Consider the following 24,717-nt stretch of genomic DNA (forward strand, 5'->3'; position numbering starts at 1 on the left):
ACCCTTATCCAGTTCAGGGTCACGGTGGGTCCAGAGCCTACCTGGAATCATTGGGCGCAAGGCAGGAATACACCCTGGAGGGGGCGCCAGTCCTTCACAGGGCAACACAGACACACACACATTCACTCACACCTACGGACACTTTTTGAGTCGCCAATCCACCTACCAACGTGTGTTTTTGGACTGTAGGAGGAAACCGGAGCACCCGGAGGAAACCCACGCAGACACAGGGAGAACACACCACACTCCTCACAGACAGTCACCCGGAGGAAACCCACGCAGACACAGGGAGAACACACCACACTCCTCACAGAAAGTCACCCGGAGGAAACCCACACAGACACAGGGAGAACACACCACACTCCTCACAGACAGTCACCCGGAGGAATCCCACGCAGACACAGGGAGAACACACCACACTCCTCACAGACAGTCACCCGGAGGAAACCCACGCAGACACAGGGAGAACACACCACACTCCTCACAGACAGTCACCCGGAGGAAACCCACGCAGACACAGGGAGAACACACCACACTCCTCACAGACAGTCACCCGGAGGAAACCCACGCAGACACAGAGAGAACACACCACACTCCTCACAGACAGTCACCCGGAGGAAACCCATGCAGACACAGGGAGAACACACCACACTCCTCACAGACAGTCACCCGGAGGAAACCCACGCAGACACAGGGAGAACACACCACACTCCTCACAGACAGTCACCCGGAGGAAACCCACGCAGACACAGGGAGAACACACCACACTCCTCACAGACAGTCACCCGGAGGAAACCCATGCAGACACAGGGAGAACACACCACACTCCTCACAGACAGTCACCCGGAGCGGGAAACGAACCCACAACCTCCAGGCCCCTGGAGCTGTGTGACTGCGACACTAACCTGCTGCATATAAGAAGTAGCTAAAGACATTTATCCATTCATTCATTATCTGTAACCCTTATCCAGTTCAGGGTCGGGGTGGGCCCGGGGCCTACCTGGAATCACTGCGTAAGGTGGGAACACACCCTGGAGGGGGCACCAGTCCTTCACAGGGTGACACACACTCACACTTTAGTGTCGCCAACATGTGATTTGGACCGTGGGAGGAAACCGGAGCACTTGGAGGAAGCAAACGTCAACACTGGGAAAACACACCAAACTCCTCACCGACATTCACCCAGAGCAGGGCTCAAACCCACAACCTCCAGGTCCTTGTGTGACTGCGACACTGTGCCACCCTTTAACAACTAAGACAGACATGCATCTCCATTTTTGTCGATTTCATTCACATTTCATTTGAACAATGCTTCACATCATGTGAAAACTAAGAGTGGACCAATAGAAAAGCTCCAAATCTTTTTACCTTGACTTCCACTGAAAGTCCTGATGGTTTTGTTCCGTCTCCTGTAAAGTTACAGTTTTAGAGATGCATGCTTTTCTTTAGACAGCAGTGATGTAAGAGCTCTCTCCATCTGTTAGGAACTACACAACACAGGCATTATTTCTCACAAAATTTATTTTATTTTCCATACCTCATTAAAACTAAAAGATCCACAAAGTAATACAACTTACACATTTTAGTTTCCTTTTTCTCACTTAGACCTTGAGAGCTACACATCCTTTCAGACCCACAGCACTGAGCTGTTTCTTTCCTAATCTTTAGTGAGCGCGGACCCAGATTCTCTCAATGCTAAAAGCTTTAAGAGTTGTTTATCTGATGGGGACAGTGCTGGTTGTCTGCCAGGTCTCGTGTGATTCCAGAGACCCATTTTCCCTGAATCTTTTTTTAAACACTTACGTTGAAGGGCACATCCATAACTCAGGTTTAATATCGAAAGAATGAAAAAAGGAAAGTGGCAGTGGTGGCACAGAAGAGTGGACAGATGAAATGCTGTTGGATTTGACATCACATTTGAGGCGGAGGCTTGCGTGTCATTTCCTGTCACAGATATATTTACTACTGCCATTCCTCACACTGTCATTTTGGCTGGAAATTCAATGAACAAAACTGGTCACAGATTTCTGTATGTTCCTCACGGTTCTTGTAAAGAAGCTGTACATATAAAGCACATTATTATTATGCGCAAAACACTGCAGCAAAAAGCACTTTGTGGTCTGCTGAACACAGCTCTACACACATAATTTTACAAGCAGGGGGCTGTGAATTACACACCTCACAGCACACCATGGAAGGATTCTGATAAACGGCGAGATCCCAACCAGAGATGCAATTTGTGGTGGTATAATTTAGAGTAAAAACACTTCCTGATCTTATCTTATAATTGAGCTGCTGACCTCTCCGAGTTGTGAAAGGTACAGGCGGCTTATCTCTGAAACTCCCTGCAAGGTGCTGAAACTCCCGGGCTGTTTTCTTTAGGTCTGAGAGAGAAAAGCCAACCATTACAACAGGAAATCAAAAGGCAAATGCATCTAATGTGTTAAAGTGAAGCAGTCGTAAACATCCCCAGCAGCATTACAGGACCCTGTCCGAGCCCCGCGACGCTTGGGCGGTTCCACTCTGAGGTTAATGACCTAAAAAATGCATTTGCGTCGGGTTTAATGGCTCTTTCCCCGGACCCTTTTTCTTGGGTCTGTTCTGAACCATCAAACACAGTCAGCTCTAGTCGGGTAAAAGGGAAAGGAGCCTGTGATGGTGAACACACCCTGATGAACGACGCTGTCACTTCAAACGCTCTTTGTGTCGTTTCTCACTGAAGTGTCACTCGCTACGAACAACTGAGATCAGAGGAAACTGAACTGTAAAGAGCCTCAGAAGATGGATTCTTTGGGAAATCCTATCACACGTTTTCTGAAGATAAACTCCAGTAAAACACAACCTTGACCCAAAAATGGGCTTCCTGAGTTTTGTGGACAATTTATAAGTCTGACCGAGAGCAAAAAGGGCGCAGTTTTATTGGGCCACTAATCAACACCATCACAGACACCTGAAATTGGACAACTTTATCATAACAGACAAGAGGCATTCATGCATTCATTCATATTCTGTAACTGCTTCATCCTGTTCAGGGTCGCGGTGGGTCCGGATCCAACCTGAATCTCTGGGCGCAAGACATGAACACACTCTGGAGGGAGAACCTGTCCACCACAGGGCATCACACGTTCACCCATTCACACCCATAACACTTTTGAATAGCCAGTCTACCTAGTAGCATGTTTTGGAAGCACCCAGAAGAAACCCACTGAGACACAGGGAGAACACACCAAACTCCTCACAGGTGGTGACCTGAGGTGGGGATAGAATCCACAACCTTAGGCCCCTGGAGCTGTGTGACAATGACCCTACTGTGTGCCACAGTTCCACTCCAAAACTAAGACACATGCGACTTGAACACAACCTGTGTTCACACTGCAGGGCAAATCAGATTTTTAGGCTGTGTCCACATGGCAAGTTAAAAGCCACTGAATCCAATTTCTGTCTGTGGTTGTATTTGCTCGCCTCGGCACAACATTAGTGAGAGCAGGAGAAGAAATAACGGCCGGTCAGGGCAATGGAGAAAGGGGTGAAGTTTGTTTAATCATTTTGTTGTGTTTCCTTCTGATTGTTTTGCTTATAACTTAAGAACTTTGGAAGGCCGGGTCCAAATGCCTTTTTTTTTCAGGTTTATGTAGAAACTAGGGTCCCCAGACGATGGGAAATGTCCCTGAATGCTGACACTTGTGATTAAACTAGAGTCCAACCCCAATTACCCTGCTGTTGAAATTAAACTCAGTGATTTTCTAATAAACATCTACAGAGATGGGAATGTAGTGGTACATTTTATTCTGTGGTCAAAAAGAGGAGGAGGGGTCAAGGGTGCTCAAGGGTCCTGGGTTTGATACTCGCCTTGGGTCACTGTCCATGAAGAGTGTGGTGTGTTTTCCCTGTGTCTGCCTGGGTTTCCTCCAGGTGCTCCCACAGTGAGACCAGGTGAGTCTGATGGAGGGTGTGTTCCTGCCTTGTGTCCAGTGATTTTGAAATAATTCAAATCGTACCCATGGCAACTTTATATTTGAAGTAAATATAGCACAGAAGTACTGTTCAGAAAGGCAACCAGTGCAATGCAACTAAGATTATTGAAATGATATACTGTTATTATTTACTGTACCTACAGTTTGATTCAAGGCAGGCATCACTCTCGATGCTTAAAGATCAATTTTGATACGAGGTTTGGACATTTCACAGACAGAGGGCACATAGGCACCGTTGTGATATTTTCTGCTGCGATATTCGTGAGTGAAGTCCATGAGCGATGACCACTTCATGAAACTGTCGTATCCATAACCCTCTACGATCCTTTTGTGCTTCTGATCATGGCCTCCATCGCCTTCCACTGCTCCTTTGTGACCTAGAATACAGGAGTAAAGCAGGTAGTGAGGGGAGAGACACAGAGACAGGGCTCGGGTTTCATCGTCTCCTCAGGCCTCTGTGCGTGTGTGTGTGTGTGTGTAAAACCTCACCGCCTGAAGTCCATTGAATTCACCAGCCATGAACACATATTCACCGCCGTCCATTCTGATAATCTGGAGAGAGAGAGAGCGAGAGAAAGAGAGGCCATAAAGTCTTAGAGACTCACTTAGGGCAGTGCCTATAAAATCTATTATTTGAGTGAGCTCTCTCATGTTGATGGTATTTATTATTATGTTATTTGCTGCAGGACTTTACAGATGGGTGAGGTATGTGTAATAAAATGCTAATCTTTAGGCTTTATTTCCCCATAAATGTCAGTTACCAAGTTCATTCATTCATTATCTGTAAGTGCTTATCCAGTTCAGGGTCGTGGTGGGTCCGGAGCCTACACAGAATCATTGGGCGCAAGGCAGGAACACACCCTGGAGGGGGCAGTTATCAAGTTGTGAGTAAATAAAAATTCAGTAAGTGCAGCTGCAGTGAGGCGTGTGTATTAAGGTCTGGACCACAACCACAGGTCAGTAGCTCTGCTGAAATGGCATGGGTTCAGTGTCAAACTCTCCTTCACCCGTCTCTGCTTCGGTTCTGACCGGAAGTCTGTAAACGACCAGTAAGAGTTACTGTATCTCACACCAACTCATCACATCTGTGCTTTACCCGAGCAGAGAATCGAACCCGAGTGATAGCATCTTACCGATCCGTGCTGTACCTGAGCAGGGAGTTGAACCCTAGTCATCAGTTCTTACTGATCTGAGCTTTACCCGATTAGGGAATCAAACCCTAGTCATCAGCATCCGTTTTAAGATATAAATTGGTGACCACCATGTTTTTGGAGCACTTCAGTGGCCTGGTGGCTGTATGTGTCAGAGATGTGTGGGACCATTCTCTAAAGAATAAATGGCTTCATTTGGGGACTAAAGAATCAATAATAATCAGAAAAATAATTAATATAATTAATTATTTATTTAAATAATAAACATTCAGGGTGGAGCAGCAGGTAGCAGTCACAGTCATACAGATTCAAGTCCCGCTCTGGGTGACTGTGAGGAGTATGGTGTGTTCTCTCTGTGTCTGCATGGGTTTCCTACGGGTGACTGTCTGTGAGGAGTGTGGTGTGTTCTCCCTGTGTCTGCGTGGGTTTCCTCCGGGTGACTGTCTGTGAGGAGTGTGGTGTGTTCTCCCTGTGTCTGCGTGGGTTTCCTCCGGGTGACTGTCTGTGAGGAGTGTGGTGTGTTCTCCCTGTGTCTGCGTGGGTTTCCTCCGGGTGACTGTCTGTGAGGAGTGTGGTGTGTTCTCCCTGTGTCTGCGTGGGTTTCCTCCGGGTGACTGTCTGTGAGGAGTGTGGTGTGTTCTCCGTGTCCACGTTTGTTTCTTCCGGGTGCTCCGGTTTCCTTCCACGCTCCAAAAACCCACACACATAAAATAAATAGGTAAATAGGATTGGCGACTCAAAAAAATTGCCCATAGGTACAAGTGTGTACGTGTGTGTCGGCCTTTGAAGGACTGGCACCCCTGCCTCGCTCCCAGTGATTCTGGGTAGGCTCCGGACCCACCACGACCCTCAACACAAGGCAATGAATGAATGAATGAATAAAGAATAAATATTAATTTTCATGAACACTGAATACTACTTTTAGTGGTAAAGTGTTGTACTGTTTTTTTCAAATAGAGAATGTCCTGCTTTAATTGCATCATATAAAGGACAGCTGGCACAGTGTTGTGCATTCCACACACTCCAAGTGTTCACACACACTCTCTGGGTTCCTGTCAGAGGGCAGGACTGCGCCCTTGTCTCCCTCTCTGTTCTCCCTGCGGCTGAAAGCGGAGACGTCCTGAGGGGCAGTCAGGGGCAGGTGAGCTGTAGAGAAAAGACAGCAGCTCTCTCACAAGGTCAGACCACACTCACTGCTCCAGTCACCCAGCTGGCGTAGTCACTGCAGAGGTAAGCAGCCAGGTTAGCGATCTCCCCGGGGGTGCCCAGCCGACCCACCGGGATCCTCCCAATCATGGACTTCTCAAACTCTCCGGTCGGGTCCAGACGACTGAACGCCCCCTGAGAGGGAGAGAACAAGAAATCCTCACCAACAAACACCAATGAGAATACCGATCTTCCTGCTTGCTTCCAATAGTTATTAGTACATAGTGCCGTTTCTGCAGTGCTGAGTCTGGAGTAGCAACAACAGAAGCTCTGTTCTCCCTATTACAGCTCAGTGAAACATCACAGTGACTTTGAAGCTGTATTTTTATGGTGAAAACACTACCTTGATGTGAAATAAGAAATGTACCACACCGCAAGTGACGTCTTAACGAAATCACACTAATACAGTACCTTGGTTTTGATTGGCCCCGGCTGAATAACGTTGAATCGCATGCCGTATCTTCCCCACTCTGCAGCCAGAGACCTAGAGGCGAAACACAAACACAATCAGCCAGATTCAGAATCTGTCTTCAGCTTCTGTCATTCACACACACACACACACACACACACTTCTGTCTGCCATTATCTCCAGGACACCATTCACTTCCCCATTATTGTTAGACCACAATGACAATAGAGACAAGACGCTGAGAGGGAGCGGAGGAAACACATTTTTATCAGCCGGATTTTGGGGGTCAGGCCAAGGTAAATTGATCCAATAGGCTTTCCCAGCTCATGGGATCCAATCCACAGAACGGACAGCCCAATCAAACCATACAAATTTGCTCGATTGTGACTGAAGATAACGGGAGGAAAATGAAGGGAACGGAATACAATTATTCAGTGGGAAAGCTTTTTTTCTTAAGGGCTTCTGGAGGGCACCGTTTGTGAGTGAGCAGTATCCAGCAGGGGGGGTTATATTAGGTTAAACAGGAGCGAACATACAACGTGGCGAGGCACTTTGAGCGTGTCAGCATTACTCATGAAACTTGCCTTTCTTCTTATTTAAATAATCTAGGCAAGATGTGATGGGGTTTCAGCTCTGTACAACCAACAGCAAGCTTTCTGACGTGTGGCAGAAGTGGCCTCACGTTTGTCGATGGAGAGGTTTGTTAATAACGACATGTGGCTGAACACAACTCTCTGTCCAAATAATACACAAATGGACCAGAGCTTCGCGGAGGAGTTCTAATTCTAGGTACGAAGCTGACAGAATGAATCGTGGCGCTTGTTGAAAGTAGGCTGTTTAAGGCTTCATTCATACAATGGCTTTAGTGTTCACAGCACTGAATGCAGGTGCAGCAGGGAGGTGTCCAACAGCAGAGTGCTTTAACCACTGGAGAGCCTGAATACAGATGGACTGTTGCTTTTTTACAAAGCCTATATTTACTGAAAAAAGAAAGAAAAAAAATCTAAATCTCAATATTTAAAAAGGAATTAATATCCAATGAGGGCGGCACGGTGGAGCAGCAGGTTAGTGTCGCAGTCACACAGCTCTAGGGGCCTGGAGGTTGTGGGTTCGATTCCCGCTCCAGGTGACTGTCTGTGAGGAGTGCGGTGTGTTCTCCTTGTGTCTGTGTGGGTTTCCTCCGGGTGACTGTCTGTGAGGAGTGTGGTGTGTTCTCCCTGTGTCTGTGTGGGTTTCCTCCGGGTGACTGTCTGTGAGGAGTGTGGTGTGTTCTCCTTGTGTCTGCGTGGGTTTCCTCCGGGTGACTGTCTGTGAGGAGTGTGGTGTGTTCTCCTTGTGTCTGCGTGGGTTTCCTCCGGGTGACTGTCTGTGAGGAGTGTGGTGTGTTCTCCCTGTGTCTGCGTGGGTTTCCTCCGGGTGACTGTCTGTGAGGAGTGTGGTGTGTTCTCCTTGTGTCTGCGTGGGTTTCCTCCGGGTGACTGTCTGTGAGGAGTGTGGTGTGTTCTCTCTGTGTCTGCGTGGGTTTCCTCCGGGTGACTGTCTGTGAGGAGTGTGGTGTGTTCTCTCTGTGTCCGCGTGGGTTTCCTCCGGTGCTCCGGATTGTGTGAGTGAGTGTGTGAGTGTGTGTTGCCCTGTGAAGGACTGGCGCCCCCTCCAGGGTGTATTCCCACCATGCGCCCAATGATTCCAGGTAGGCTCTGGACCCACCGCGACCCTGAACTGGATAAGGGTTACAGATAATGGATGAATATCCAATGAATGTATATCCCAAGCACTCAGGTCCAGCTCTAGTCAGATCCCAAACTGAACTCTGATTCATTGGTAACGCTACGTTTCTCATTCATGACTCCACCCCCTAACGGCTCGTTCAGAACGGCGTAGAAGGTGGGGATTTTTTTTTTTTTGTTGTTCAATGACTGTATTAATCAAAAGAACCTCGCTTAAGTCAAACTAGTGAAGTGTTGCCCAGAAAAATCGGGAAGCATTTGTCAACTGCACTTCGACTCAGGACCACAGCAGCAACCGCATGTGCAGACCACAGCAAACAGGTCAGTGGCACAGCTTTAGCAGCCCTCGAGTCTGAGATATATACATATACTCCTATTACATGCATGTCTGCAGAGCCAAAAATAAAGCACTCACTATTGATCCTGCAGATGAAATGATATCACGATATAAAGACCGGACACCAGGGCCAGGCCTGGAGGAGACACGTGGCTGGAGCACATAGTAACACGGTCACTGAGTGTGTGTTACACAGCAATTCCTTAAACTGACAGCAAACACTGTGTATTGTCTTACACTGCCTTTATCATCCAGTCTATTTTAAATCACCAGGAACATCATCCGCTACTTTATACCTGCCTGGTAATTACACACAGTTAGAGTAGCGCTAATCATTATCCGTGTAATCTCTTCCCATGTGTTTCTGGAGTCTAAGCACTTTATTTGCGGCCGAGGACAAACGAAGGGGGCCAGCTGTAGTTGCATCTCCATCTCCAGACAGGCCCTGCTTTCCTAAGACTCCAGCGTTCTCCTTCTTGTGGAGGCACGGTCACTGCCACAATATCATTTGAACACCCACTGTGACGAGGGTCACCCTGGTCTGCATTTCTTGACACGCCACATGAACAGAGATTAAAAATGTACACAGTGAAATACCCCAACACCTTTCCTACGAGTATTAATATTTCTCTGCCTTTACTGGAGACGTTAGATGTAAAAAATGTATAATGTACAAAACAAACAACAACAAAAAACAACACTGTGAGAGTGTGAAAGGTTATGGGAATGCTATGAATAAATTAATTTCTGCGCCTACTTGCACAATGCCTCCACTCCTGCCTTGGCTGCTGCACTGGGCATCACAAACCCGGAGCCACTCTCAGCATAGATTGTGGTGATCGCCAGAAAAGCGGCACCTGAAAAAGAAATTCCCAAATGAATGCATCTTTATCAAAGTCAGTAAACTCCATCCAGTGACTTAGGAGTCCATTTTGAGTTTTGCATCTACTGGGATTCATCGTAAATGTAACTAGCAGCATCCAAAATGGCACCTTCACATGACCATAGGCTTGTGAGGCATGACTATATGCTTTAGTTAGACATGGAAAAATCAGCCATTCAGGAGAAAGGTCAGAACAAACAGAAGGGGTAAGTCCTCCCTCACCACATCCATGAACCTCTCTCCAGACTTCCGCTTCTCCTCCTGCCTGACATTTCCATCCTCGTCATTCTTCTCCTGATAGACCTCTCATCCCTCCTCTGCACGCGCTTAAACCATCTGTCACTTTACATTAGGTTTACGGCATGTGGCAGGTGCTCCAGTTCCGTGTGACAGACCAATTTAAACCATATTACAGATGTAGGGGGATGCAGTGTTAGTGTAGACTGGTGTGCCTACCCAAGCAGGTAGAAAGTAGTGGTGTTACCCAATCAATAAACCAACAGCCACCTCAAATAGTATGAAAACTCTCTATGGCTCTAACTTCACTGTGTTCTTGGGAGGTCACCTTGTAAGAGCCAACACCATGATGCTGCAGTGAATGATTTAATAAGAAAAAGTGAATATTTATATGATTCCTTTCATTATGTCAAATCGATTGCTTGCCAGTTTGGGTCCTAGAACGTCTGGCCTTCACGGTGTAAATGTCAGGCTAATAAACATATGGCAGTGGTCAGCAAGTGCACAAAGAAGCACAAACAATTGTTGTATGTCATATTTAAATTCAGTGCTTGATTTCAGAAATGAAAGCCTGCTTATTGCTTTTCAAACTCCAGTAAATCCCTCATACTCTATGGGTGTTTTATAAAGGTCACTGCACATTTCAATTTAGCCAATAAGAGAGCTGAATGCATACAGCATGAATTTAAGAGCTGAAGAAACAACACGCCTTCTAGAACAGTACAGCAATACACTCTGTGCCTTTACTGCCATCTGGTGGTTGATTGTTGATATGACATTCAGGTGAAACTCCACAGGTTTGTGTTTGTGAGAATGACAGGATGAGTGTTTAAAACAGTCCACTGGGGTTTTGTGTGTGTGTGTGTGTGTGTGTGTGAGAGAGAGAGAGAGAGAAACACGTGCTGCACACAGGGAGAACTCATAGACCATGACCTGACGCTGTTTTCTCTACTCCAAGACCCAGAGACTCTGGAGCGGTTTGCCAGAGACACTAGCTGTTGGCCACTATGCTACTCTCTACTTTTTATCATGGATGGCAGTGTCTTAAAACATAAAACAGTGTGTTAAATGTGTATCTGATGAATATTTGACTGACGGTGTAATTCCCACCTTTCCCAGCTTCGATGAGGCGCTTCCCGACGTCCAGCGTGACGTAAGCCGTGCCGTTCAGAACTATGTCAGTTAGAGTCCTCCAGGCGTTGGCTGAGATCTTTTCAGACGGAGAGATGAAGTTTCCTGCAGCGTTGTTAATCACCACCTGAGAATCAAAGAGTCCTCAGAGTTCAGGAATTGTTTGAAGAGACGTGTTAAACCAGTCACATCATCAACAAAGTCATCACAGTTCAACACCTGCATCACAATACCACCTTAAGGACAGCCGAGTGGAGTACCTACATCAGGGAGTCCAACTTCACTGACCAACTGGTCCACAGCAGTCTTTACAGAGTCTGGGTCCCTCACGTTACACTGGAGAGCATGAACCTGCAAAACACACAGCCACATCCCTCAGCTCCTGGGTCATTTGGACACTAGTTGTGTCGATATTCAATGATGAATGGAAAATGTTCCAGTAGAAAATGGTCCAGAAATGACTCATTTTCAAATTATGTTGTAGTCCCTGATGGATACAGTAAATGCTCCCAAAGTGGAGGTCCCCGACATAGGGAATGTTTAACCTACAGGTCACTAGTTGTCAGTACAATGGCTGTTTCATAACGTAAAGGACAATCACTGGAGTACATGACTGATTGGTCCTTTAATGAGTCCTTCCACTGCAGTGTAACCACTGGAGATAACTCCATCAGAGTTATCAGCTGGACTCCAGCTCATTAGTTATGTGAGGGCGGTCTCCGTGGCCGTTTGGTGACCTCTTGTCAACAATCATCTTTAAGATCAGAGCTACACAGTTCACTCATAAATGGGTGGGATTTTTGATTGAACTCTGGGGTTAATTTCTGTAACATGTTTCTGTAGTTACCTTATTGCCCGTCTGGCTGGAGATTTCTTCTGCAGTTTGCTTCAGAACATCCAGCTTTCTGAAAAAACAGCAGTGGGAATTTCCATTAATAGAGCAGAAATATATAATACAAAATTTATTAATCGTGAAAAAAAAAACTAGACAGTGGAATATATTAATAAAATTAATAAATAAAAATAAATAAAATAAATACCCAGGGAGGGGGGGGGGCTGTAGTTCATCTGTTGCTCTGCATCGTTTTCAGCCCCATTTCATCCTGTTCTTCAATGTTCAGAAACCCCACAGAGCAGGTATGATTGTGGTGGTGGATCATTCTCAGCGCTGCAGTGACACTGACGTGGTGGTTGTGTATCAGTGTGTGTTGCTCTGGTATGAGACAGAAGCTCATCTCTTGCTGCACAGTGTTTGCTGGTCATCCTCAAATCCTTCGTCTGTGGGCACCTTGCTGTCGGCTGGATGTTTTTCTTTAGTGTACTATTCTCAGTCCAGCAGTGATACAAAAGTGTTTTAAAACTCTAGCAGCACTGCTGTGTCTGATCCAGTTGTACATACTAACACAACACCACCATGTAGGTGTCACTGCAGCACTGAGAATAAACCACCACCCAAATCATACCTGCTCTGTGGGAATAGTGTTGGGACCTGACCAGTGAAGAACAGGGTGAAAGGGGGCTGTAATCCTGTGGCCAGTAGAACTGACAAATTTACAATAAGTGTACAATTAATATGGTCATTTTAATTTCTTGGCTGGAGGGTGTGTAGTGTGCCATAAATTTGGAATATGTCTAGTTCAGAGAGCACTGTAAAATTGCCTGTGTTGATAAAATAAGAAAAATGATTTTTATGTTTGTGGATTAAGGTGATGACTGTAGGTTCATGTGCAGCTGCTCCAGAAACACTGCGAATAAATATTATACGAGCTGCTCCTTCACAACTGAACTCCCAGGTCAGTAACGACTGCACCTTAGAACACCCGGATGTTTGTGAAGTTTGGGAAGCCCTAGGTCACAATGTAATGAAGTGTGTTGGTAAGGTTTGTTAAGCCCTGACCTGCTGGCTATAACACATTCTGCCCCCAGACTGGACAGAGTGGTGGTCATGCCCTTGCCGAGCCCTGTCCCTCCTCCTGTGATGAAGACTACTTTGTCTTTATAGGTCCCTGGGAGAAGCATAGGCCCCTGAGAGGGGGGAAAGAAGCGAGCCTGAGGGCCACTGCTGCTGCTGTTTTGCCATAAACCTGCTGTGCCATTTCCAAACAACTGCAAAAACAAGAGATCCCAGATTCACCTTTCACATACTTTCATTGTGTAAATCAGACAGCACAAATAGGCGCATGTTTAAGGCTGAATCCCAAATAGCCCCCTACTCCCTACATAGTGCACTTGGTAAGTCATGAATGACTGCCAATAAAAAGACTGCACTTAAAAATATATATACTCTTGGGGTTCTCCCTGTTGGTCATTCACTATTTAACAGTTAGTGTGATTATTTTTATATGTAGTGCACTACATAAAGTGTAGAGAGTCAGTCGTAGTCTACACCAGTTAATGTACAATAACTGGGATTTATTTGCAGCCCTTAACTTTCTCGTTGAGCTCGTTTTGCAACACCCATATTAGCAACTCCGTCAAGCAAAAGTAGTATAAAAGTATAAAAGTCAAACACTGTTTTGGCTTAAAACGAAACAAACTTACTCGTTTTGGAGAGAAACAGATTTGAAGCTGTGCAGCTCTGTGTATAAACTTCACTCGCAGCGCCATGTCGCACTCAAACCCAGAGCAGGTCAAAGCAGGGAACCAATAAAGGGACTTTTATTATAGCCGTGCGCACACTGAAACATGAGGACTTTTATTATGTCTTACATGAGTGCTCCACTGAACGTCCCAGTCTGGGATATATAAACTAACATTAGCCTTCTTAAACACGATAAGTTATAAATATATTTATTCCACCAACAATGCGCGGACATTGCAAAGTCTGCAGCGCCTTAAAACTCTGCCTGCGAGAAGGAAGTCATTCAACAGGAATAAACGCCGTAGTTTACTTTCCCTATACACTACCCCTAGCAACATCCCTAGTTCCTCTCCTCCACACCGCCCCTAAACACTTCTAGAAATCTCCTCTACACTTTCCCCTTAGGTCAAGTGTGTAACTCTAATCCATTCCGCTAAAATATTATCATCATTCTAAATAAAAATCATTTTGTGGACCCTGATTTTATGCGAGGTTTATGCATTACAGGCGAAAAGGGGCTACTCTCTGTTGGTCCACTAGGGGGCACGCAGCGCAAACTCAAGCGACGATTAGTACACACCATAAAAAATCCTCAGTATTTTGTTATTATGAGATAAGCATCTCGTTTTTATAAGATAGTATCTCGTATTTATCAGATACGTATCTCGTTTTTATGAAATATGTGTTTCCATTCTGGCGGTAATACCAATACTGTTCCGACACAAGCGCCACTGAGCCGTAGTTTCACTAGTTTCACTGGCCTTGCCTTGCCTTGCCTTATTTTCCTGTAAAGTTTCACAAGCTCACAGCGCGCCTCGGCGCTCAAAAGACCTCTGATTATTTACAGTAGAAAGCTGTTACTTACACGTTATTTTGTTTATGTTTTGTTACACGTATATTTATTTGTTCTTTAGCCCAACTGACACCTGAGAGCAAGGAGACGGCGGACCACTGTTGACCCACTGAGGGCAAAGTTGGAGGTCCACTAGTGTTTTACACAGTGTTTTCTGGGTGGACCACTGCTGATTAAACAGAATTTTAGACAAAATGCCACATTTGAGCACTTTTCCATTCACAGTCCAATTTATATATTTTTCCTTTATTAAGTTCTTTTGTTATTGTTTATAAATAAGATTAGTAAATAATTTTAATCAGCACAGTGTCAACATTTTTAGTATAATCATTTTATATCAGTCTTATACTCATTATTATATCTCTCAGATTTGTTGGTAATATTTGTATTATTTTGTTTTCCAGAATAAAAGTCTCTGTGAATGTAAAATCTGTTTGAGGAGATTATAAATGAGTTATATACTGTACAGGACAGTAATCTGAGTGGTCCAATGGTGGACCAGCAGTGGTCTACAGTCAGTGGTGTGCCAGCCTTTTTATGCCAGTGGACAGATATACACTCGCTGTCTGGGACATTGAACTGAGTGTAATGGGGCTCGCTGCCCACACTTTCTTTAAACATTTCTACTAAAACACCCCTTAATCACTGCCTCCAGAGGTGCTGTGTGTCAATGCAGAGACATTCTGCAGAGACATTACGTCAGTTTACAAACTGACATGGCTGCATTTACAGAAGTAAGCCCAAACACCTTAAGACATATAAATGAACATGTTAACACAGGCAATTGACCCAACAGAGTTCCACTGTTATCTTTGCTGGTTGTTGCTGCGTGATCCAATGAAACCACAGCTCAGTGTGGAGACACACATATGAGATACATTTATGAGTAAGGCTGTCACGGTGAAAGAATTTGCTTCCTGCTGTTACCTCATATTCCACTGAACACAATTTAAATATTGTCCAGACATGACTTTAAATAAGAAAATTACTGTAAGCTGCAGGCACTGTTAGTGGAAGAGGATTCTCTGGCTTAGCTGCACATACGATCACCACAGGCAATACCTGTCCTAAGGCTAAATCATGAGTTAAATCCAATGACTGCTCATCATATCTAACTTCGTAACTTAGTCCACAGATTTCTCTTCGCATAAAATAAAGTCACATAGTTTACTGTGTAACCTGTTCTACATGGATTTCCTGTTGAGTGTGGTGAACAACTCAGTGCTGAGATCTTGTGTGCAGATGTAGACTCTGCTAACAATAATGTGTAATTATTTGTCAATGTACAACATACAACGAAATGTGTTCTGCATTTAACTAATCTTTGGCTGAGAACACACACACTAGTGCACTAGGGGCTGTGAACACACACCCAGAGAGGGGGGCAGCCATCCCCAGCACCTGAGAAGCAGCTGTGGATTCAGTGCCCTGCTTAAGGGCACTTCAGCCATGGATGTTCATGCTGGTCTTGGGGATTGAACTGGCAGCCTTCTGCCTAATGGCCTATTAACTGGCTGCCCGTGGCCTAATGGTTAGAGGACTGGGCTTGGTACACATACATCTGTATGTGTGGCCTAACAGTGCAGATCTATGAGATTGTGCAGGAGTTCAGTCTGCTGATGCAAAAGCAAGATCTACAAACAGGTACTGAATTGAGCTCTGTAGAAATGTACAGTATGTGAAATGCATTTTGTAAATTTTATATTCACCACTGAAACTTTAATATTGCTCAATCACAAATGGTTCTGTGTTGTCTGGAATAAATCAGTAATTAAACTAATTCCAACAATTTTTCAAAATCTGTGTTATTCTGAGTGGTTTAATGTGATAGATTTATTTATGTAAATTATAGCAGGAGCCAGGGGTCAAGGGGTCAGCTCCGATATTAGAATTTTGCAACGTCACAGTATTTAGAATGATATGGAGAATAAACATAAAAAATAATCACACAGTGTAAACACAAAATTACAAGTTTTGTTTTGTCATCTTTATTTTACTTGTAATAGTTCAACCTGCAGCACAAATTTCACCACTCCATACAGATATAGTATGTCAACAATTTACACCACACCCTTTGTTTTTAAACAATGTGAATTATGTTTCCTCAATTTATTATTATTTTTATTATTATTATTTTATTTTATTTTTTATAAGCTTTGGTATATTTTTAATAAATACAAAGGAATCAACAATGCCACCAATGAGTCCTCCTACTGCTCCTCCTAATGGTCCTATTACTGGCACTCCTACTCCACGTATGCTACAGTGGTGTGCTAGCCGGGCTGCATATGTCTGATTGTTCTCAAAATCACTCTTCCCCTCCTCATAGCCCTCTCCTCTAGCTTTGGTCACCTCTTCCTCCAGTTTAGCACAGAATTCCTCTTCTGCTTGCTGCCTCGCCTCGTCCTCCGCTTGCTTCCTTATGTTTTCTTTTTCTGTTTCATACTTTTCTTTCAGTTGTTCAGTCTTTTTCTGCATCTGATTTTCATTCGTCTGTTCTTTTAATTTCATCTCAATACTTAAAATTTCTCGCTGTTTCTGAAGTTTTTCATTCATCTCTTTTTTAAGTTCATCATTTGTCTCCTTCTTTATTTGTGCTTCTCTCTTTAGAAACTCTTCCTCCTTTTCTCTCATCTGTTTTTCCAGATTTTTTCTTTCTTCTTCCATGAATATCTTTATCATCTCAACTTCAGCTTCATGTTTGATTCTCAGTTCTTCTTTCTCTCTCTCAGTCTCCTGCTCTTTCTCCTTTAGTATTCGCTCCTGTTCTTTTTGTAGAGCTTCTTCTACCAGCTGGAACATCTCGTTAGTGTAGCACTTTCCTTCATTCTCTGCCACCATGGAGGTGATCTTCTCCAGTAGAGCAGTAACCTGGCTGCGATCTTCAGGTTTTCTGTTGTTAAACACATGGTATCTGTTGCCACACTGCTCTATAAAGTTTTTAAAGTAGCGATCAGAATTTTTAATATAGTCTTCAATGGTTATTTTCCTCAGATCATCTCCCCTGGTGAAGAGCACCATGGTGTATCTTCTAGCTTCATCACCAAACAGGTGTTGGATGATCTTCACTGCTTCTTGTTCTTCTTGTGTGAAGCGCCCGACTGAAACGACCAGCAGAAAGACATGTGGCCCTGGGGCTGCCATCGTGATGCACTTTACAATTTCCTTCCTGATTTCTTCATCAGGAATACTTGTGTCAAACAGCCCTGGAGTGTCAATCACAGTGACCCTTCTCTGACCGACCTCAGCTGATTCTTTCCGACACACACTGGTAACTGACTGAGCACTAAGTAAGTCCTCGAAAACTTCTTTCCCCAGGATGGTGTTTCCTGCAGCACTCTTCCCCACCCCAGTCTTCCCCAGCAGCACAATCCTTACATCTCCACCACCTGCAGAAAAGGAAATGTATAAACACCGTATGGCTGAATGTTTCTGTAGCTGTTTTACATAAATACATCTCAATTACTTGGGAAATCTGAACGCTGGAAAGTATAAAGTCATTTCATGGATTTGCAGTGGAACATAGCTGATGATGTTAAGATGTCATTATTTCTGGAAGAAAATTTCATATTTATTTCATTTTTACCCACAGTAATTAGATTAGCATAGATTTAAGTATACTTTAGAGTTTGCTGTAGAGTTCCTTATTGACATTAGATGTTACTCACCTTGTGTCTGATTTTTTTTTTTTTTTTTGTAGATAATTGATTGTATTGTGCAGCTCTTCAATTTCAGACTTATATTTCTTCAGAGCTTTCACATGTGCCTCCAGATACTCAGCTGTTGTGTAGTAGCTTCTATTGTTTTGTTCCAAAATCTTCTCCACCTGATCCAAAAGCTTTAGACTGAAGTCATCATCTGAAGCAGAAACATACCCACTGAAGGTTTCAATAATTCTTTTAGAGCCATCATCTAAGATGCCTGTTTCTTGTTGAGGTTCTTTAGCGATTACTGCCATGGTGTGGTTTTTGAAATTGGGTCCAAAGACCCTCTGGATCTTCTCCATTTCTCCCCTGTCTTCATCAGTGAAAGGATTTTCAGGAACGATGAGGAGAAAAGCGTGAACTCCAGGATCACAGCGAGAGACACAGTGGAGTGCCTTCCTCATCACATCCTCCTCTGAGAGCTCAGTGTTGTAGAGAGCTGGCAGCTCCACCAGAGAGATCAGACGGCCACACAGTTCTCCCTCCTTCCTCACACACTCTGAGCTGGACTCTGGACTGGACTCTCTCTGACCCAGTATGTGATGTGATATGGAAGACTTCAGCTCACTGTTACTGCCACAGACAACCAGATTCATTCTCGGAATCACTGAAAGAGAAAGGAAACGTGGAACATCAACAAATATATAGATTTATATTTGGTGTTTAGTATTGATAACCTCACTTTAATTTTAGTACACAGTCAGCTCCAATTAATAAATAAATCTTCATAAATAAATGCCTTGAACTCTCTGGTTCAACTGAGCATAAAATCAAAGAAATGTCTTCCCTGTCCGGTCATCAAAATCCCATTAAAACCTGAGGTAAACAAACGAATAGAGTCTATAAAGAGGACCAACTGCCTTATCAAGCATTATAGAAAAATGTATTTAGTGACATGTAGACATATTTCCTTAGATTTCCATAAATTTAGTTTAGGGCGGCACTGTGGCACAGTGGGGAGTGTCACAATCACACAGCTCCAGGGACCTTGAGGTTGTGAGTTTGAGTCCTGCTCCGGGTGACTGTCTGTGAGGAGTGTGGTGTGTTCTCCCTGTGTCCGCGTAGGTTTCCTCCGGGTGCTCCGGTTTCCTCCCACAGTACAAAAACACACGTGTCTCAAAAGTGTCCTGATCTGTATGTGTGAGTGGGTTGAATCTCCCCATCAATATTTGCATTAAATTAATTATTCATTCAGATCCAAATCATCTGAAAATGCTTAGAAAAATAAAGAAAATGAAATTATTTTCAAGAAGTATTTTAATAGGTAAATTGGATAGCATGTCATTGACCACCAGCATTGCTGATGCGGACCACCAGGGTATATACAGATATAGCCAGAAATATTGGCATCTCTTTCAGACAGTGCATCAGTTCTTACAGAAAAATTGTTGGACTTTCAGATGCTGTGGTATTCTCACAGTTAGTTTAGTTTGCATCGAAAATAAACAAAGGTTAGAAAAAAATCAACAAAGTACTCCAGAACTTCAGAAATGAACTAAAAAATAAATTAACGCCAACTTTTCAAAAAATGGATTTCAATCATAATGTTCATTTAATTTGCATTTAAACTTTTCTGCAACAGGTATCAGGAGTTAGTAATTAAAAAATCACCCCTGTGACCAGTTAAACAAGCACAACTCACTCAGTATTTGTGTCTTTGTGTTAGAACTGTCAAAGGATTTAAGAACCAAAATTATGAAAAGCATGAATAACTTCAAGATAATAGGACCATCTCCAGAGATTTTAATGTTCTCTGTCCACTGTGTGCAGCATCACTGAAGATTTTACAGCCCATGACCTTGACCTCTCTGAATATTGATGGACGAGGAAAAAAGATGAAAGAATATTTCAGCAAAGAACAGTTCCTATGGCGGAACCTCAATCAACTTCCAAACAAATTCAAGCTGTTCTGCTAATACAGGGCACAGCAGTGTCAGCTGGCACTATCCTTCACCATCTGAATGGAATGGGATGTAAAAGCTAGACTGGAGTTTACTAGAACGCAACTGAGGTAGCCACAGTGCTTTTGAGAGACTGTACCATGGGCAGGTTTGAAATTAAATGAGGACTTCAAAAGAACGTGGTCCCTGTGATTAAACACTGTAGAAGTTCACAAATGTTTTGATGCTGTTTTGCTGCTTCTGGCACTGGACACCTTGACTGTGTGTATGGTATCGTAAAATACGAAGACTACCAAGGAAATTTGGAGTAAGATGTAGGGCCCAGTATCAGAAAGCTGGGTCTCTATCAAAAGTTAGGTGTCTTCTAGCAGAACAAAACATTTTCTACAAGCACCCAGAAATGGTTTAACAAAAAGTACAGCACCGGAGAGTTCTGAAGTGGGTGCTAATGAGTCCAGATGTAAATCTCAAGACCACAGTTGGGAGAAGGCATCCTTCTGTCACGCCCTCGTCTCGTCACCTCTGTTTTTCCCGGTCATGTGCTCTTTTTAGCACATGGCTATGTTTTGTTTATGTCCTTGTCTCCGCCCTCGTCCCGCCTTTGTTCCGCCTCCTCGTCCGTGTCATGTGTTAACCCGTCCTCCTCGTTATCTGTCCAGGTGTGTCTCGTTTGTGTCAGTATTTAAGCCCTCTTGTTTCACGTCCTGTTGGTCGTTCATTTTGTAGTGTTTGTTTCATATTCCAAGTCGTGCCGTTTCCTTTCTCAGTCATGTTGTGTCGTTTCCTTCCTTCTCCATGTCAAGTAGTTTTGTTTAAATTTCTTCTCTTGTTGTTTCCCCATTTCGTGTTTACCCTTAAGTCAGTTTGTGTTTGTTTTGTTTCTTTGTTTTGATATATATTAAATCCTGTGTTCTAGCAAGTGCGTCCGGCTCTGTCAGTCCGCCCCGTGATCCGTGACACCTTCAAATCCGAGAAACGTGGAGCAGTCAGAAAAATTTGTCCTGAATTCCAGTAGAGGTGTGAAAAACACACAAACACATGAATTTGCAGATCTGGAGCCCACAAACACTGCGATAACCCACAAACACTGCGATACAAAACCACTCAGTCCATTTTTTGTGCTTTGACTTAGCAAACAACTGACAAAATAAGATGCTATAATTTTGTGTCACTTCTTATGTAAAATGCAGGCACTTTAGGACTCCCCCGCCTCCTGAGTTTCTCCAATCACAGAGCTGGACATGCATTTATGTGATAGCATAAAAGACAAGGTTAAACGGAACAAAACAGACACAAAGAGCACAGAGAAATAAAAGTGAAAACTGCTAAAAACCAGAGCTTCTTGGAGCTCCTTGCTCCTCACTGCTGTGTGCTAAGGTCAGGGTGAACAGCCAGGAGCTCAGTATCACTTCAAGGCACAGGCACTAAAACCAGCTGATCCAATCAGGGCTATTTAGATTGGAAGAATACTGCTGTGGGGTTTGATCCTTGTGGTATTTTGACCAAAATAGGTTTCATTAAGACCCCGGAACTATGTTTAGTTGTGGAAAAGGGGTAGAATATACCCCCTTTAAATTGATGGTGCCTATAATTTTGTCTTGTAAATTTCTGGATTTTTGTGTGGAATTACATAAGATTTGATCTTTTTTTGTAAGTGTATTTCCTGTACTCTGTGTATTTATGCAAATGTAAATGCATTTCTTAAACTGGATTACATTTTCATGTGTTTATACAATAATGATATTCAAATGTTTATTAAAATCTTACAGAGATTTACACAGAACAGCCATAACATTTAATGATCTCCTAGTTTCTACAATCACTGTCCATTTTATCAACTCTGCTGACCATGAAGAAGCACTTTGTAGTTTAATGGACTGTCCGTCTTTGACCCTGAATACTGTGTTTTCCCCCCTTCACCCCCCACAGGATTCCCACAGAGCACGTATGATTTGGGTGGTAGAATATTCTCAGTGCTGCAGTGACAATGAGGTGGTAGTGTGCATTGTGCTGGTACAAGTGGATCAGACAAAGCACTGCTGGTGGAGGTTCCCACTCCCTGTCCATGCATTTAGTCACACTTACATCTTTGGTCCACATTACTACACACACAAACACACCATCACCACATCAGTGTCACTGCAGTACTGACCATCATCCACCATCATAGTCCAGGCTTTTGAGTCTTACATTCCTCTGTCTGTCTAAGACATAATGAAAAATTAATTAGGTAAAAGTAATTAGAAAATATATTGTATATTAAAAAAAATAATACTTACATTTTTCCTTGATATTCCTTTCCTCTTTTAGTGGAGTACTGTTCTTTTTCCATGTGGACTTTTCAAACATTTCCACCTTAAGGTGATCCCTTCCATTCTCTTCCACCATCTTCCCCATCATCTCCACAATGGCAGAGGGACTGGTTTCACTGTTAATCTCTACATGTCTGTGGCTCCATTCTGCAATGATCTTCTGAGAGACGTTTTCCTCAGGAACTACACCGGGGCCTGACTTCAGGTTTTTTGTGGTTAGCACCAGGGTGTATTTACAGGCTTCTGCTGAGAGAGAACTGAGGATGTGGTTCAGCCTGTATCTATCTGCCTTAGTGAAGTTGTCTGGCTGTAGAACCAGTGCGATTAGATGAGGTCCAGGAGCACACAGAGACACACACTGCTCCAGTCTCTGGATCAGCTTTTGAGAGAGTTGAGTATCGAACAGGTGAGGAGTGTTGATGAGGGTGATGTATCTTCCCTCCACTGTTCCTCTGGCTCTCTCACTCTGCTGCTCTACTGAAGGAGGGGGTTCAGTATCAAACACAGCTCTGTTCAGGATGAAGTTTCCCACTCTGCTGAGCTCTGAGCTGTTCTTCCCCAACAGAACAACCCTGAGATCAGACTCTAGACGAGGAAGGAAAAATACACAAACTATGAAAATAATCTTGCTATAAATATATTTATAAATAAATAATGTAATGGACAATGCATTCAAAAAGTGCATTCCAATTTTTTGTGTTTTTATTAAATATGTTTTAATAAAATACATTTTATATTATTCATCCAATTTAAGGATAAGCAATGCATTAATAAGTTTAACTTGTTTAATCACCCCAATATTTCAAACCTTTTTGTATTAATCTTATTATTAAATACATAATTGTACATATTCTTCAGTCATTAAAGTATCACCTCTTATTGTTTCCAATACTAAAATAAATCTTTTACAAAATATTTTATGCCATTAATATGAAGGATCAAATATTAATGTCTTTATATGTTGGTCAGCATAGACTTAATATGCACACAAAAACACCCTCTTGGAAAATCTTTAAATCTACTTGGAAATCCCTGACTGGAAAAAAACGACACGCTTCTGTGATCACATCATCACAACAAATGTTTGGGAATGCATTGTTTGTTATGGCAACTATTGTCTTCTCTTTTACTTTCTGTGTCAGCACTGACCTTGTTCTGACAGTGTCTGAGCTGAAAGGTATTTTACCACCTTATTATGTTATCTGCATTTTACATCATAAATATCCTTTTCTGCACACTTGGAGAAGTATCTGCTGACCTAAAATTACTTTAAAGCTTTACAACAAGTTTAAACATTGTGTTTAATCACTTTTCTTGATTTTGAAGACTTTCTTGGACTCTCTGTAAAGCCATCAAACAGCCCTTTTTTGTTCATGTTAATTTGAGATTAACACAAAATAAAATGTAAAAAAAAAAATTTTTTTTCAAAAATCAAAACAATGTCTAAAACTAAAACTTGTTTGATTTAACAGTAGAACGTTTGTCCAGACGCCACATTTGGAGAATGCATTTATTGGTTTGAAACTACTGTTTTTAAATATTAATTAAACACTGAAAGCTTGAATTTATTGAGAATGTCAGGATCAGTGCTCATTTATTTTAGCAGATGCTTCACAAGGAAAATGTTTAAAAGCATCTAAAAATAATCACTCTTTAAAAAAAACAAAAATAACTCTCAAAAACAAAAAAACCTGAAACACTTAAAACAACATTCACAAAGACATGTCTAAAGTGTGTGTTTAGCTGTAAGTGTGTAATACACACATTATTTTCGAGCAGCATTAAACTGAACTTGAGAAACGGTAGCTAACAACATTCCAGAAAGTCGTTATTTTTATACCGTGATATCGTATCTTGTTGGTGCTGATAATTAAGTTAATTAAGTAATTCAGTGTTACTTCACAGATATATTTCTCATTTGTTCATGAACGACTCCTGTCATTTTAAAAATATCTACACAGTAAACATTTTAGTAGCACATATAATTAACAAGTCATCAACATCATGTAACTGACATTTAATCCACTTTCAATCCGATGCTTACCTTCTTCACTCGATGCCATTTCTTCTCTGAGAGTCGAAAGTGAAAGTACTTAGAAATAGCCAGCAGCCACTTTTATACCGTTCCCTTGCTCCTGTTACTGTAGATCAACACTCACACATCAAACGATTTTACAGGCCTTGGTCTCCAACACAGTGAAGATTATGAGCTATAATTACAGAAGGTGTTTTTTTCTGTACTCGTACTTTATAAAGTAGTTTTTAAAATCTGTAACTTTACTTTTACTTGCGTACATTTTGCTTGAAGTAT

The 24,717-nt window shown here is 42.8% G+C and overlaps 2 protein-coding genes across 2 annotated transcripts; both read right to left on the bottom strand.

The window, feature by feature from the left end:
- Window positions 1–1,515: 1,515 nt before the first annotated feature.
- On the bottom strand, window positions 1,516–13,707 carry decr1 (2,4-dienoyl CoA reductase 1, mitochondrial). The gene is made up of 10 exons (XM_066683872.1): window positions 13,597–13,707; window positions 12,953–13,161; window positions 11,903–11,960; window positions 11,320–11,406; window positions 11,035–11,182; window positions 9,562–9,661; window positions 6,743–6,815; window positions 6,320–6,466; window positions 4,464–4,526; window positions 1,516–4,351 (listed from the first exon to the last, which is right to left on the bottom strand). Exons 1-10 carry the CDS (start codon window positions 13,660–13,662, stop codon window positions 4,292–4,294), a joined length of 1,011 nt encoding a protein of 336 aa, XP_066539969.1. The 5' UTR covers window positions 13,663–13,707; the 3' UTR covers window positions 1,516–4,291.
- A 3,931-nt stretch (window positions 13,708–17,638) lies between these two features.
- On the bottom strand, window positions 17,639–24,469 carry LOC136708050 (GTPase IMAP family member 8-like). The gene is made up of 4 exons (XM_066682312.1): window positions 24,451–24,469; window positions 22,374–22,991; window positions 18,158–18,800; window positions 17,639–17,878 (listed from the first exon to the last, which is right to left on the bottom strand). The coding sequence occupies exons 1-4, from the start codon at window positions 24,467–24,469 to the stop codon at window positions 17,776–17,778; spliced, it is 1,383 nt and encodes a 460-aa protein (XP_066538409.1). The 3' UTR covers window positions 17,639–17,775.
- Between the last annotated feature and the right edge of the window lie 248 nt (window positions 24,470–24,717).

Source organism: Hoplias malabaricus, chromosome 10 (assembly GCF_029633855.1).
Source record: "Hoplias malabaricus isolate fHopMal1 chromosome 10, fHopMal1.hap1, whole genome shotgun sequence".
Taxonomy (NCBI): domain Eukaryota; kingdom Metazoa; phylum Chordata; class Actinopteri; order Characiformes; family Erythrinidae; genus Hoplias; species Hoplias malabaricus.